This window comes from Centruroides sculpturatus, unplaced genomic scaffold (genome assembly GCF_000671375.1).
Source record: "Centruroides sculpturatus isolate CEXI.00-Female unplaced genomic scaffold, Cexi_2.0 scaffold306, whole genome shotgun sequence".
NCBI classification, from domain to species: Eukaryota; Metazoa; Arthropoda; class Arachnida; order Scorpiones; family Buthidae; genus Centruroides; species Centruroides sculpturatus.
In genome coordinates, this window is record NW_019384504.1 from 324524 (window position 1) to 341637 (window position 17114).

At 35.8% G+C, this 17114-nt stretch overlaps 1 protein-coding gene across 1 annotated transcript in view; it reads right to left on the reverse strand.

Annotated features, from left to right (window-relative positions):
- Window positions 1-9396: 9396 nt before the first annotated feature.
- The window catches only part of LOC111622163 (dolichyl-diphosphooligosaccharide--protein glycosyltransferase subunit STT3B-like), a 20524-nt gene continuing 12806 nt past the window's right edge, over window positions 9397-17114 (reverse strand). Inside the window, exons 9-11 of the mRNA XM_023364499.1 lie at window positions 10304-10417; window positions 9892-10098; window positions 9397-9818 (exon numbers count right to left, since the gene is read on the reverse strand). Coding sequence (XP_023220267.1) covers window positions 9735-9818; window positions 9892-10098; window positions 10304-10417 — 405 coding nt within the window. The 3' untranslated portion in view covers window positions 9397-9734. The remainder of the gene's footprint in view (window positions 9819-9891; window positions 10099-10303; window positions 10418-17114) is intronic.

The following is a 17114-nucleotide window of genomic DNA, read 5'->3' on the forward strand; positions in this document are numbered from 1 at the left end:
CTGACAAATTCTGTACAACTCCGGGGCCTTTTTTATACGATTCACCGTGATATATTTCGAAATATTTATTCCACTCTGTAATTTTTGCTAGCCATTCATCAGTAGGTTTAATAAGCCCTCCATAAGATAAATGTTGCACCCATGACGGAATGCTATAGTTGTGATGATTTTTAATTTTGCTAGTGGAATTACCCAAGTTTGGGTATTTTTCTTTATATTTATAGGCAAGATATCCTGCTATATACTCGAGAGCATCGTGAGAAGTTTCTTCAGAGATTGTATTAAAGGCTGGATTGCGTGTAGAGTTTCCTGAAGATTTATTTGAAGAAAAAGTAGTTTTACATTTAGTATATTGGTCTGTATTTTCACTCGATACTTCTACGTGTGCTTTCTCTAAAACTTTGGGTATAATATATTCTTCTTGTCTTTGATCTATAACAGTGGTTCCCAATTACTTTTTCCTGCGTACCACTTCAAGAAAAAGCTCAAATTCGCGTACCCCTTATAACAGAAATTTATATTAATCCATACTAATATTATACATTCGAAGATAATTCTGTCTGTCTGTCTATTACCTTCTCACATCTAAACCGCCGAACAGGTTTTAATAAAATATGGCACGGAGATAGCTTACACGTTGGAGATGGACATAGGCTACATTTTATGCGAGAAAATATTTTACTCCCACGAGAAAATTCGATATAATGCGGGCGAAGCCGTGGGTAGACAGCTAGTGATAGAATAAGTTTTTTACATTTATTACCTTTAAAATACAATTCTAATAATAATGAAAATAACACAAGGTTATTTAATTTAAATGCGACAAATGTGCACGATTTTCTTTGCGCAACTTTGTAAAATCTGGTTGCTTTTTGGTCATCTTCAGTCTCGAGTCATCTTCGAGTCGAAGTCGGTGACGATTCATGTTTGTCACAGCCGAAAATCCGCTCTCGCAGAAGTACGTTGCGCAAAATGGTAGTAAATATTTTATTGCCGCTTCGCTGACACGATAAGAATTATAATTGTACAATTAACACAAATTGTGTTAGTTGAACAATTTTTGTTTCTTGCATAAGAATTTCATTTAGGTATCGCCAGAATGCATTTTTTGATGACATTTCGAGAATATTTTTAGTTATAAATAAACGAATTTGCGCATTCGACATCGTGTTGTAAATTGCCGAATTTTTTATGGTCCACCCATTACACAGGTCTGCAAGTAAAAAACTCCATAGGATTTTTATACATTTTCTTACAGATTTCAACTTGATAAAAACGAAAAAAATACCAAAAAAAATTCCATCTCGTCAATTTTTTTGTTACACTCAAAGTTTTTGTTTGTATTTAGCATAAAATTCCTAGTTAACTTAAAATTTACTAATTTTTTTTCTTATTTAAAAAATAGCCTTAAAACGATGACTTCTCACATTAATTCTATCAATTATAGCTGAACTTGGTAATAAATAAATAAAAATGTTAATGGTTGAAGCGAGTAGTGGTAGGGGGAGGTGGGTTAAGTAGTTTTAGCGTTTGGAGGAAGGTTTCGTGATCATATAGAAACGGGTTAAAAGACGATAGTGAGTAATATTATTGGTGAGATTGAGCGTGTTTCGACATGTTATCTGGGATACTAGGAATAAATATAAACAACCCGCTGTTGGATTAGATCGTGTTTCAACAAGCTAAATAAGTTCAGTATCTCGCTGGCCATCTAATGTCACACTCAGTTTATATCCAGCATTCGAACGCTACTGTGCTTGTATTTTTATTTCTGGAATATGGCTGGCAGAGGTTGCGTAATTTCTCCCGAAAGCTTCTGTTATGTTTGTGGTGAATACACAGTGAAAAGTCAACAAAGAAACATTGAGTTTGTGAATAAAGTTTAATTTGCGTATTTCAAATTGAAACTTGGAGATCGAGACAAAGCAGATTTCTGGAAACAATGGGAGAAAAGGGAAAGGAAGCGTGGGACTCTTTCAAGAATGTAGTGCATAAGTTTTTGGGGAATACTAAGGACCTGACTACAAAACCATTGTACAACGCATGCTGGCAGCAGCGTATGAAGCTCGAGAATGCGAGATGAGCTTAAAAGTTCATTTCTTACACTCCCATATTGACTATTTTCCCGAAAACTTGGGAGCCTACAATGAAGAACAGGGTGAAAGATTTCACCAGGATGTCCGTGATATCNCATTGTACAACGCATGCTGGCAGCAGCGTATGAAGCTCGAGAATGCGAGATGAGCTTAAAAGTTCATTTCTTACACTCCCATATTGACTATTTTCCCGAAAACTTGGGAGCCTACAATGAAGAACAGGGTGAAAGATTTCACCAGGATGTCCATGATATCGAGAGACATGAAAACGAAAATGGGATGTCAATATGTTAGCTGACTACTGTTGGATGTTCAATCGAGAAACCAGAGAAGGAAATTGGAAACGAATTTGGAGAAGCATCAAAAGGAAGAAGAAAATGTTTCATAAAAAAAAGAGTAGACCTAAAATTGTGTATAAATATCAGAAACAATCTGTTGATTAGTTGTAAGAAAATATTTATTACAATGAACTAAATATATTATAAGAGTCTTTATCAAAAACTTGTTTTTATTTTGCAAAAACCTTTACATGATGAGATGTAATGGAAGTTATTTTTAGAATCTGTGATCTTTAAAACATATAATTCAGCAAAAATATTCCATGCAGCTGAAAAAAATTTTTTTGCGGACCTGTGTTATTTTTTGATTGCTTCATCTCATGCATTTAAATTTTAAATCGATCGATTTTAGATCGCCGCGCGTACCCCTTCACGCAATTTCGCGTACCCCCAGGGGTACGCGTACCACTAATTGGGAACCACTGATCTATAGTATTTACTTTTGACTCTAAAATACCAGGATTCTTACCTAAAATAATCAATCTAATCCTATAAATAGCATTTAATGGGCTTGGATGTTCATTAGGACCCCGGCTTCTAATTTGAAAAAAAAAGTTTTCCAGACAATCTTGCTTTAAATTGTGAGTGCAGATGTATTTTATGTCAAAAGTCGATTTCATATCTCGAAAAAGACCAATTAGCGATTTCATTGAGATTATCATTCCTTTCTGGAAAATTTGGAGAGCATTTTTTCCACTCGCTCTCATTGTTAAGATTATTTTTATCGTTTTATTTAAATGTTGTTCTTGTAATTCCAAGTTTACACCATATCCACTTTTGCTTGGAACAGAACCTTTTGGTGCATAGCTATTAAAAATGTCGAACCACATATTTATATCTCTAATATACGCTTCATTGATAATAATAATTGATTCATAATAAACGTTTCATTGATATTCACATTCAATTCTTTCCATAAACTTATGTTACTGCAACTACAGTCACTGACGCGAGCTACTACATTATACGATACTAAATAAAGTTCTGCTATTAATTTTAAAAGTATTTCTCTTGTCATTTTTTGATCAAACCCGATGTAAACAGGTTGCTTCCAATTTACAATAAGAAGGTTATTATTGCAACCATACACAGCACACCTAGTACTCGGCATTTTGTTCTTCACCTAACATCAAAATATAGCTTTAAATATTTAATGACTTATATTTAAATCATCTTACCTTATAAAAAAGTTAGTCAAATAAAACAATTACAGAAATATTAAAATAAATCACATCGTTAATCACAAAATTGGACGAATATTAAAAGCGAAAACTAAACACGTGCACACCCTGCTCTATGTAAACAGAGAGGTCAGGACTCGTGCTGACGTCAGGACTCGTGCTGACGTCACTAACTTGCCATTCCTGGCTAACATTGTAGAATAGGGATCTGGCTATCCTTGTAGTATATTGTCCTTGAGTTTCGAGAAGTTAAAAACAAGAAAGAAATTATATGAGCTATCGAAGACGTTCGATTATCAAGAAATTCCCTCACTGGTAGAATAGAAGCGATGTCTGAAAACATCGAATTACAAAGAAAAAAAGATTTTAAAAAAACGCATTTTTCTAAAGTTTGCAATGTGATAAATCGACAGACTCCTGCCATATCGCTCAAATAAATATTTTTATAAGGATGATCTTTAACCATCGCTCGGTAAAAGAAGATATACTCTCGGTTTTGCCATTACAAGGAAATACACGTGGAAAGGACATATACCGAGATTATTAAAAACTACATTAAGGAAATTAATCCGATCCTTCAAAAACTTGTGTCCGTAACCGACGGAGCATCTGCCGCCATTGGTTCTAGCGTCGGCTTCGTCATATTACGTAAGAACGATGCCGTTTCCAAACCTTTTCATTATCGGCGCACCATCAACGGGCATTACGTACAAAAGTGTCGCGTTACGAACTTGTCGTGAAAGTTGTTCTAAAAATTTTAAATTTTATTCGAGCCAGACAATTTCGGAGCAGATTATTCGTAAACTCACTGACGAATATCGTTACATTCCGAAGTTAGATGGCTTAGTAAAGGAAGTCTTGGAATAGTCTTACAACGATTCGTAGTTATTCGGTACAACCGGTAAACGGTATTCTTTGAATATTTAACCGAAAAATGTATCGTCCGGTGCGAGAAGAAAAAATTCCGATAAAGGTGTCGATGTCGATTTCTGCAAAATTAAATCGTTTGGTAGGACTCCAGCACGATGGGAATCATTCGCTCCAATAAACGAGTTTGAGGTGAAATACCGACCACCGTTTTACACGTTTCTTACGCACTAATTCGGACAATTCGGGAAATCCTTCCGGTCGGCCCGAAATATAAATCGTTTGAAATTAGTTACGTAAACGATTCCCGCGGCGCCAAACTAAGATGTCGGCAAACCATCTTTTTTGTTTCGTTAGAACGTTTTAATTATAACTTTACCTCCACCTACAACCGGTTTCATTTACGCACGGTATAAAGTACCGCCCGCTTCAGTTTTAAAATATCCCGATTATCCGAAATAAATCAGCGGGCGACGGAAAGAATAGCTATTAACGCCCGGGACGTAATCGCCCGACTAATTAACGGTACCGCATTAATTAAATACGCAATTAATTAATACCGTCTCCGACCGGCGTTCGGTTTGTTGGAAAAACCAAATCGGTTACGACGAAAATTAGCGCTTAAGCGTGGCTATTTTTGACCAAATAACTTCTCTCATAAAATGAATGTTAAAACCGTAAATACCGAGCAAGCAAAGAAATGTCGTTTCGTGAAACTCCAATAAAAACGCCGGTATTTTCTGTTTAAAATAATTTATTCGATTATCCGATATTTACGATGGTTATTTATCCAGCGCGACTTAAATTCCCTCTTCAACATCTAGTTGAAAATTCTAAATCAGCTTTTAAGTTCCAATTTCCATTACCGAAACGTATAGAAATCATCGTTCGCTATACGGTTCGTTACCCGAAATCGAGTGAAGTAAATTTCCGACGGAATAAAGCCTTCCGTTTAACTTCCTAACACGCTTCTCGGCTACTCCATTTAACACAATTAAAAGCTTTTCTGGTTAATGTTCAGGGTCGTAGACTGTCATGGCGGCTCTTCCTGTTTTAGCCTCGAAACCAGACCGCTTTGGAGACGACGTGTCACGTGACGACGCGAGCGAACGGCGGCGGCTGCTGCGCCGCGGCAGCGCTGGCGGCTCACCGCTGATTCCAGCAAACGAAAGGAAACAGTGGGGACGCACGTTCTAACCTAACCTATTCTAATAAATTACCACAATTATTACCGATTAAATTATTAGAATAGGTTAGGTTAGGTTAGGTTAGAACGTGCGTCCCCACTGTTTCCTTTTCTTTTTGCGAAATCAGAGATGAGCCGCCATGAGTCTACGTATATGGACGTTAACCCGCGCGTCGGTTTTACCCGTTCGCTCGCGTCGTCACGTGACACGTCGTCTCCAAAGCGGTCTGGTTTCGAGGCTAAAACAGGAAGAGCCACCACGACAGTCTACGACCCTGAACATTAACCGCTTTTCTGTTTAAACAATGTAATCGGAGGCTCCACTTACTTAAATCAAATACTTTCGTATCGTACGACTTTTACTAACTTAAATTTATAGAAAACGCCCGACGCAAATACTATTTCTTCGAAACGAAAACACATTTAACGGCGACGTTTTACTATAAAAATTCCGCAGTTTTTCTTTCTTCACTTTTCGGCGTTTTTAATTCGAGTCGTACCGCCGGCCGTCTCCCAACGCCACCATTCGCGCGGTTTTAACCTAAAGAATTTGGTCGAAACTGATAATTGCCAATCTCATCCACAAATACAAAATTAATAAATAAAAATATTCACTTTTTGAAGGTATTGTCTTCAAACGCGGAACCCCAGGCCGGCCAGCGCGTTATATTATAGGCAGGGCCACCGGCGCCTTTAACAAATAAATGCGTTAATTTCCAATGACAGAAAACGATCGTTACCTCCGACGGTACTACCGCCCGTTCTCCACGCTCCGGTTGGTACCCGGGCTCCCGCGTCTATATGCCATTTTTTTTGCGGAGCGCCCGGAAGTAGGCCGATTTACGGGTACGGTTCCTTTTTTGCTCCCAGAGACACGCCGTACGGCGCGTTAAGATTGCCGTCTACGATTGTACCGAAATTTCCGTTTAAGACGATTCCAAAGCGGTTCTCCCGTTTCCGCGGTAGAAATTTCTGGAACGGGCCGAACTAAACCTTATCGACAAAAAGGAATCCGAAAAGCGCATTTTGCTAAAGTGAAACGTCTTTACGCAAATTTACGTATTAAATTAATAAACATAAAAACCGAAAATCCTTGGAAGTGTAAGATTCCTACCTGGCCGGTCTTTTCCGAGCAATTGAAATGCGTTTCATTTTCATTTCCCACAATTCCTAAACTTAACCTCAAACGTGCCTGCGTAAAACTAATTTCCATAATCAAACGTATCTCGGGAACCACGCGTGCGCAATATAGCATTTCCGTAACAAAACACCGAATAAAGGAAGAAACATTTTTATTACCCACAAAATACGGTAACGAACTTTAGCTATTTTCCTAATTGTTTTCCCCCATTTAATAACGATAGCGCCAACCAAGTTTATAAGATAAAACTAGTTGGAAATTGGCTACTTCCGAAATCGGATCGAGAACTACGTCGAAATGACGTCGCTTCCGCCGTCGGATCCGGCGTCCGAGAAACGCAGACCCGTTCACTCGTTAATTCCGGGTCAATTCTAGCTTACGATAAGTTGCGTTACATCGACGGCTAGTCCGTACGATTATGTCAGTCTAGTATCTATCCGCGGCAAAGAAATGAATGTACGGTAACGGTATCACTTCCATTCGGATTATCCAGTCTTCGCTAGTCTCGTCGCGTCGTTTATCCACCGATTTCTAAAACAGTGGCATTATTACTCGCGCGGGGAGGCCGATTACCCCACCGGCCATCTTGGGGGAATACCGGCGTAGCAAAATTTTCAACGGGTGGTACGCGAGTGGTCGATAACGATTAAAACACTCGAGCTATAAAAGGGCAACTAGGTAGACAATGTTACTATAGAGGGGGTGCAGTCACGCGATATAACGTCGTCGCTCCGCCCGACAAAACAATCGTCCGCCATATTGGTTGCCGATTTCGCGTTACCTGGCTCCATCACTATTACGTCAACGCGAAAGAAAGAGATTTTACCTCGCTTCGCAGCCGATTTGAAACGTAATAATTTGATAAAATGTAAAGAGAAAACTTATTTTATCGGATGGGATTCACACGAAATGAAACCAACGGATTTTTTTTCCAACGATTTAACCGCGTGGCCAACTAAAGAACGTAATTATTACGTTTTAACAACTAACGCCGTCACACTGGATCGGACGAAGGCATACAAATCACTCGATGCTCGTAATTATTTGACGAGTGGATTTATTCGTGGCGATATTTTATCGACAGCCGTTCGTAATGATTTAATTTTGCTGGTAGGAAAGGTACTATACGTATCTTCCTGCCAGACTTTCTATTACTCGTAACATAACTGCGTTAATATAAAGATGTATTTATAAATATAAAATTACATTCAACTTAAAATGTGACTAATTACCATTATATTTTTAATTTTTTTTTCTTTCGTCACTATGGTTGTGTGTTGGGTCTTAACAACCTATTATTAAGATTAAATTAATTAGCCTAAAAAAATATGGCTATGTTGGAGGGCTTATCGCATCGGGGAATGACTGGAGCAAAATAGACTAAATTTTTACAAAAATTAGCCTTTAATTAACCGCGATCAAAGTAGAATGCATTTCGGGCACAAAAACTGGTCAGCCTACATTTGTTAGAGACTGGCGCAACACGAAACCATAGCGACAAAAAAAATTTAATGGTAATTATAAACGCAACTTAAAATGTGACTAAATATAAAATTACATTCAACTTAAAATGTGACTAATTACCATTATATTTTTAATTTTTTTTCTTTCGTCACTATGGTTGTGTGTTGGGTCTTAACAACCTATTATTAAGATTAAATTAATTAGCCTGAAAAAAATATGGCTATGTTGGAGGGCTTATCGCATCGGGGAATGACTGGAGCAAAATAGACTAAATTTTTACAAAAATTAGCCTTTAATTAACCGCGATCAAAGTAGAATGCATTTCGGGCACAAAAACTGGTCAGCCTACATTTGTTAGAGACTGGCGCAACACGAAACCATAGCGACAAAAAAAAATTTAATGGTAATTATAAACGCAACTTAAAATGTGACTAAATATAAAATTACATTCATCTTTATATTAACGCGGACTATGGAAATGGAACGCGACCGGACGGCATTTTTGCCGCGGCGTAAAGTTGGCAAATGCCACTCCCGATTCTCTAAGCGTTGGAAATTGGCCGAAAATATTTTTTGGAGAAACGTCATTTTCTCCCCCGGGACAAATACACCCGACTCGGTGGTTTACAGATATATATATATCATCTTTTTATTCCATTTCCATTCCTGTACAAATTGCAATTGATGAGTGAACTGATATGTTACTAAAAGATTTTTTAATCCCAAGTACTTTTAACCACAATGCATAGCCATACAGACCGTCGACGATTCCCAATTCTCCCATCTTGGTTTTAATTTTGATTAAACAGAAAATGTAACGGACAATTTATTGCGGATATTCTGTGTAAATACATAAAATCGAATATTAACAATTTGAAAAGAATAAAGAAGGATCTAGATTTACCTGCGGCGATAAAGAATTTAAATGCTTAGATGCGTGTCCGTAAAATGAGGTGTTTCCCTTCCTCCGTACCGTGCAAAAATGCGCACCTGTTTTTCCCACCTGGATGGAATGTGACGACAAAATCCTAAAAACTCATTTAGTAATGATGCGGTGGAATGTCAAATAATCCGTTTACTGCAAAAAAAAACTTAACCGTACGCCCGGAGTCGGTGATTCCAATTTTTTTAAAATTTTCTTTACGTAAAAATGTGACTCGCTCGTCTGTTTATTCAAATGCATTCTTTTTTAAACAACACTTTTCTTGAACTTGCAACAACACGTAGTTTTTCTGTACAAATTTTTCTAAGTGAAAATGCCTCAAGTTGAGCTGAACTTTGATTGTCCGTAGGCGTGCGGTCTGCACTCGGCGGACAAGTCCGGTGTGGCAGGACAAGTGCGATCAATGTGAGGCACTCGTCACCGTGATGAAGGAAACACAGCACCAGACCCGTGGACAAGGCATTATGGGATATGGAGCCATTATTCGTGTCTGAATATCACACATCTTTAATAAAAATTCAGTTCTTTGTACTTCTGGACACGCGTTTTCCTTTCACCACCACAGGTCTGCTCTTAATTGTTCCTTTCCTCCTCTTATTTGTCTAAAAAATACAAAAATTCGTTTAAATTGGTAATCGATGCAGTTGTTTTTACTCTAATATCCATAAACTCTACCTTTTTGGATATAAACACGCGAGACGATTTGATGGTGCGTTCGGTATAGGGGATACGGGGACGATTGCTCTCTTTCTTCACTCTGTAGATACGGACTAGCCAATGTTCTGTGGTGTAAGCTTCCTCCAAATGTTCCAACTGAAAATTTTTGTTTCCGATTTCCGTGTTACGTGTCCGATCGAATCCCGAAGGAGTTCTGTAATCCAGCTAGTCCAACAAATTTATACATTAGATTTACAACCGTTTAACAGTGCCATCCGTACCCTCGCGTTTTTTTATGCAGCTCTCGAGAAGCGCTTTACAGCGAACACACTGAAACTGGTTTCTAATTGGCCAATACTGCTCGTGACGTCATTTCGCTACACTCTCGCTGCATAAAAAAACGCGGGGTACGCTACTTGGAAAAACTTACCTGTAATTCGCCGAACCTGAAGTAGCTTAATTTATACATCAGGCAATTAAGTAAAGTCGGAGAACCGTGTTCGTCCACTCTAAATTCTCCCCGATCGGTAAAATAATCTGTTTCCTACAAATAAAATTAAACATCTTAATTACCCGCTAACAAAAATCGGTATTAAATAATAATAATAATGTCGGATATTTTCTCTTTTGCCTTCGGATTAAAAATGTAAAGAGTCGTTCCTTGTTTCCCTTGACTAATCACATTAAGTTTATTTTTAAAACAAAGTTTAGATTAAGTTATTTGAGATTAATATAAGAAAATGTATCGATGATGTTTTATCTTAGAATTATTTTCTGTTAAAAAAATCCTTTTCTATTTTTAAAATGATTTTATAAAACTAAATACAATAGTTATGTGCAGAGTGGCATATAACTTGCACCCGCATATACGCACACCTTCTAAGTGGTCGTTAAAAAAACAATACTGACCGGTATACAGGTGTAGAAAGTATTGTTTCAAACATTGTTTTCCCCTCATTTAGAATTACACCTGCAACAAACTACCTTCTTTCTTTATCAATCTTTTAATTCTGTCCGACATCACTGAGCACGATTGAGTGGTATATAATGTGTAACTACAGACGCGGTGTTATACCTACTATACAATAAATATGATATGCATTGTTACCCGGGTACTGTCTTATTACCTTTCCTTACTAGCTCCCGTTATTTTTGACAAATCAAATTATTACGTTGATATGTCAAAAATAACGGGGAGATTAATGGTAAAAAAATGGCAATATTTGCCAGCTACATCCTATACAAGATATACTGCAATCTCTGTCGACTGGAATACCTCTGACTTTTGTATACTTTAACAGGCTGTAAGTCTAAGAAAGGATGACAGAATTCTTATATGGAAACTACATACTATGTAAGTTTCAAACCAGTTTATAATTTTTTAAGTTATTAGAAAATCCCGATATTTATCACTACAGAAAGAGGTACAGTAGAACCTCGATTATCCGCCCTAATTGGGGACTGGGGTTGGTCGGATAACCGAAAAGTATGAAAAAATCCATTATTAGTGTAGTATATTATTATATCCCATGTAATTAGTATATCGCTATTAACCTATTTTGCGTTGAATTTTCATCGATGTTAAGCCTAACAAAAATTTTTTAAAATAATAATCGTCGCTATTGTATCGTTAAAAATTAGAAAATTAAGCTTCGTTTAAATACTGGCTCCCTTTCATGGTCGAATGAGTGTTGCCAGCTAAAACACGTAAAAATAATATTAAAGTAGCCAAGACATAGCCAAATATTGTAGCGCCACATCACTAGCGGACATTTGAAATTTGCCGACTAGGACGGTCGGTTAACCGAGGGGTCGGTTGATCGGGGGGCGGATAATCGAGGTTCTACTGTACTAACATCACAACATTCTACTGTAATACTTAAAATTAAAAAGCTAATTTTTTCAAACTGACTTCTATTTATGATAATCGTGATATACTACAAGTACTGTATATAACAAGTATATAATACTAAAAAAAATTAATTTACCTGCATTAAAAATTAAATATGAAAACTATGTATTTATTTATTATTAAAATTTTTATTATTGATAAAATCTTATCCTGTTAAAAGTCAGTGAATCAAAATAACTAGAATTAACTGGCTAATGCTAACTTTGTTACTTATTTTAACCAAAATACTTTGATAATTATTCAATTTTATTTGTAAAAAGTGTGCTTTATCCAAGTCACAAGTAGTTAAAGCTGACGTAATCCAAAAACAAATGGCTAAAACACTTTGTTCGGATAATGTGAAGATCGTAGATGATCTTCACATTAGATAGAACGTCACACGTCGTCAGATGGAACCGAATGTAAATGTTACCTTTTTAGGGATGCGAGCTTTTTGTATTTTAGCCACTATCTGGATAGTGGAAATGGAACAATGTTGCCAGGTCTGACAATTTATTGCCAGGTTTCAATGATTTTTCCAAACATATCACATGTATGAAAAGATCATAGACTTCTTAAAAAACACTTAAACATCTCATCATAGTGTGGTAGTGCTCTATAGTAAAGCTCAGCCACACATGCAATGTTAAAGTGCCAACTTTGCCCCTTAATATCTCCACAACCAATGAACCTATTGAGATAAAATTTAACATATTTAGTATCCACAGTGAGTGCCATGGATGTCTTAAATTTTGAATAAATCCATTGAATTGTTTTGGACTTATACAATTGGCATTTTGTTGCCTAGATTTACAAGAGAGAATGGTGTCTCAAGCTACTCAACAATCTAGGAGGAGTTTGCATACATTTAATAGTTCTTTCGAGATCACTGCCTCCTGTTTGCTGTTTTGAAAGTTTTATTTCAAAATATTGAGTATTTATAAAATAATAGCCCATTTTAAAATTCTTAACATATTATTAATCAATCAGTTATCACTAGACACGATGTACACGGGCTAAGCATGACTGTTGTGTGAAAATAGAATGTGATCTAAGATAATTTTTACATCACCATCATGTCTTTCAATTACTTTTGATCTATTTATTAATGCAAGACTAATGATTTAAAAATAGAGTATTTATAAAATAATATACCATTTTTAAAATTTTGGCTTGGTATTAGTCAATCAGTTATTACATGACATAATAACCAAGTGACTAATACCATTGGGATAATCATGCATGCTAACAGGTGACTATCAAGTGAATATAGTAGAGTGGAATACCCAGTTTTGCTTTGGAACTGGAACCAATCTGAGTGCAGAACTATGAAACTGTTTCAACAAAACAGTTCTCACACTGCTTACTCTTTTGGAATAGATGGTTCTGTTGAAACAGTCTCATTGATTTTATATATAGATAGATAATGGGTTGCTAACAGTCCTTGCTTGCTTATTAATCAGGAAAAGCTCCTTTAACTGCCTTACAGCAATTGACTAGGATTAAGGACTTAAAGTTCAATCCACATTCATGTGGTATGATCTGTTACTGAATGTGAGATTTGGAATTTATTAACGAAAATCCTGCTCTTTTATTAACTAAAATTTTAATTAATTTACTTTCGTTTATGTAATGAATTAGAAAAAAAAAAACGATCTTAGCCGGGAATGTGTAAACCTTCCGGTCATAACTATCAACATCTATTGTTCTCTGCAGAACTTGCAGCTCATCTTGCAGAAAAGTTTATAGTTAGCATCCAAATTTCGTCACTTGTTTTAGGTCCCTGGGACACTATAACCTTTAGCTCATGAACATCCGATCACGTGGTGGAAATTCCCCACAAAAAGCTATAAAAGACAGTTCTTACCCCCTTTCGGGGGAGTCTCTTAACGAACACCGGACTGACGACATTGCGCCGATTCACAAAACCCGCTAAATTCCAATCTACAATTGTCGATAACAGATCATTGCCAAAGTTGCGAACTTTTTACAATTGTGCTCGATTGGATTAAAAACCACCTTTTATTGGACAATTAAGTGCTCCCACAGACTTACTTGTCACGGAACCTACAAAGAGGTATGAAAAGCATGAAAACTCTCTCTCGAGCTGTTAGGCTTCTTTAGAACAAGATTTGTGTAGTCTTTTTGTCAATTTTGCTTATTTTAATAAATTCTTGTTTTATATTTGTTATAAATGGTAGACTCCTTTATTCGTAAATGCCCTTCACCTTCTCGTCGACCCCAAGAAACTCTCGCCTGACTTGTCATCCTGACTAATGACGCAAACCGGGAGACCTCTGACCTCCCCTGCGGTTCACACTAACCATGTTTAGTACATGGCAAACGAACACAAATAGGCTCCTCCAACCCATACTGGCCAGCATAGAGGGGGTCATGGCCAACTTCCCTCTAACCTCATCCACAAATTCTCTGAAAAATGTAAGACCCTCAGTCCCCAGTGATCAGACTGTCCCTATGGCAGCAACCAGAGAGACATGAAGACAGGGTGCTAAGAATCTCTGGGATTAGGCCAGGCTTCTATATGATAATGACTTTGGCTACATACAACAGACAATCCTTATCTTCAGAAATTTGGTTGTAAGAGCTAGAAAAACTAGAGAATTAACTGGAATATCTCAGAAGTCTAGAAGAAAAGAAAAAGAGAAAATTGAACTCTATAGCAGACAGGTATTCTACTTTAACAGAACAAGTAATGGTAAAACTAGTGGAGTAGGTTTTCTCATTCACAAAAAGTGGAAAAGCCTATATTACTGAGTTTGACAGCTAATCAGAGTAGCAAGATTATACTCTTGACAGTTTGATAACTAAAGTACAAATTATCCAAGTTTATGCACCAACAACTAACTATTCTGATGAGGATATTGATTCTATGAGAAAATAAGAATGATGATCAGAAACGAAATCATTATCATAGGATAATCATCAGTGACCTGAATGTGAGAATTGAAGAATGGAAAGACAGAGAAAGCTTGGTTGGGAACTATGACTATGGTACAAGAAATGAAAGAGGAAGAGAAATTATTGGATTTTTATAATATGAACAATTGTACATTATGAATTCCTTCTTTAAGAGGAAACCACAAAGGAAATGGACTTGGAGAAGTGAAAATGAAACTAATAGTGAAATTGTCTACAACATATCAAACAAGAAATTTGTAATCCATAACTGTGAAGTTCTCAACTTCAATATAGGCAGTGATCACAGAATGGTGAGATTCAAACTGATATTGAATGCAAAAATTGAAAGGATAAAGCTTATTAAGATCAAAAAGTAGTCCATTAATATCGCAAGTATGCAAGAACACCGAAATAATTTTTAATTACAAATAAATAACCACTTAGAAATTTTGAGTAATAGTATTTAAGATCTAAATGTTACAGAAATGAACAGAAAACTAACCAAAACCTTACAAGAAGTTGCAAAAAAAATAACTGGAGGAAAACAAAAATCAGTGAAGAAATTAACAGAAAAAACATGAGAATTGATGAAAAAATGTTGAGAATTCAAGACAAAGTGATCCAAAATCAAAAATAAAATATACTGAACTATGTAAAACAGTGAGGAAACTCATCACAGAAAACATCAGGAAGTTCAACTGTGATCTTATAACAACAGTACTTGTAAATAAAAAAAAGTTTGAAAACAGCTAAACAAAAACTGTGTATTGGAAAGGAAGGGATGATGTTCTAAAGAAAGAAAATGGAACTACCACCAGAACAGCCAAGAAATTATTTACACCATTGAAAGATTCTGTAATATGCTCTACAAATATAATGGACAAAACACAACAAATAAATTTTGATAATTGATAATTTTTGATATTTGTTCAAACTGCTTTCTTAGGTATCATATTTATGTAACTAAAGAGGAAAAATCACCACTCTGCTTGATATTAAAGATTACTTGAGATGTTATCCTCAATTATAACTGTCAAGTTTCTTGTAGTTGCTGAATTTATGGAACTAATAAAACAAGATGTGAAAATCTGAAGTGTGTTAAAACACAAAGAAAGATATCAAAAACATTAATTATCTTCATTCTTCCATACAAACTTAAGGAATACAAATACATGAATAAACAAAGCCTTTTAAAAAATGTTTAGTTTTTTAAAAAAGTTCCTTTTAAACATTTTTTTTAAAAGGTGTTTAAGAAAAATAAAGGTAACGAATGGATCACAATAACAACAAATTACTTAATTTATTGCTTGTTCTTCTATTATTACATAAAAATGCATAAATAAATTAAATATTAACACAGATGATAAGAATGTGTTATTAAATGTTGCATATATAAATAGGCATGCAGAACAATTGTAACAATGTGTAGGGGAAGTCATGAGATGATGGCACCCTGTAAACAAATGCTTACAAACGTGCAGTCAATGTTCTGAAAAAGGATAAAGAACATTGGTTGCAGTTTGTTAACGAAGAGCGATTCCAAGAAAAATTTTTTATCTTAATCTCTCCTTAGTAGTAGACATTGAACATCATTCAAGAAGAGCAAATCAAACAGCAGATCAATAGATGTGTGGTGAGTTTGATATCTAGTTCACAAATAATGGAAAATTTCTACAGAAGAGTTTATTTTGTTATTTTTGTAGAGTGTAGGTCTTCTGCTGTTTGAGTTTTTTTGACTTGGCTGCCAAATCTTTCTTTGAGGACATCAGTGCATTCTTATACATGGTTATGCTGTTTGTGCATTTTAATTTTCCTAACCCCTTTCATTAAGTTTGATGTTATGCTGTTTTTAGTGTAGTGTGTCAACCTGTCTAATGGTTATTGAGTTTTCTTTCTCAGGCAGGCTTATGATTTGTCTCTTTCTAATTTTATCAATATTTTTTTAAAGCCTTGGTATATTACATGGGTGGGCAAGCAAAAGTTCAGTGGGAGCAAAAATGTAGGTTTTGCAAAATGCATGGAAGCCACAGTTCTGTACTGCAATTTTATTATATAATATAAATACAGTAAAACCTCGATTATCCGGACTAATTGGGGATGAAGGTAGTCCGGATAAGGAAAAATCCGGATAATCGAAACAAATACTTTAATTCGTCTTTTGATGATAATACAACACGTTTTCTTTTGGATGACATATCGGCAATATTAAAAGTAAATACTGTATTTAAATGGTGATCAAACTTTCAAGAAACAAACGTTCATATTGAATTTGGACTACTACCGACCAACGCTAACAGACTACTTATTGTTTAAAAGGCCCTCTGGTGGCGCAAGAAGACGGATTTTATAAAATAAAAAGCAGTTGAAACTGCATTTTTATGAATAAAAATTTGACAAACTATTTATCGTTTTATGACGAGTAAAATTTTTT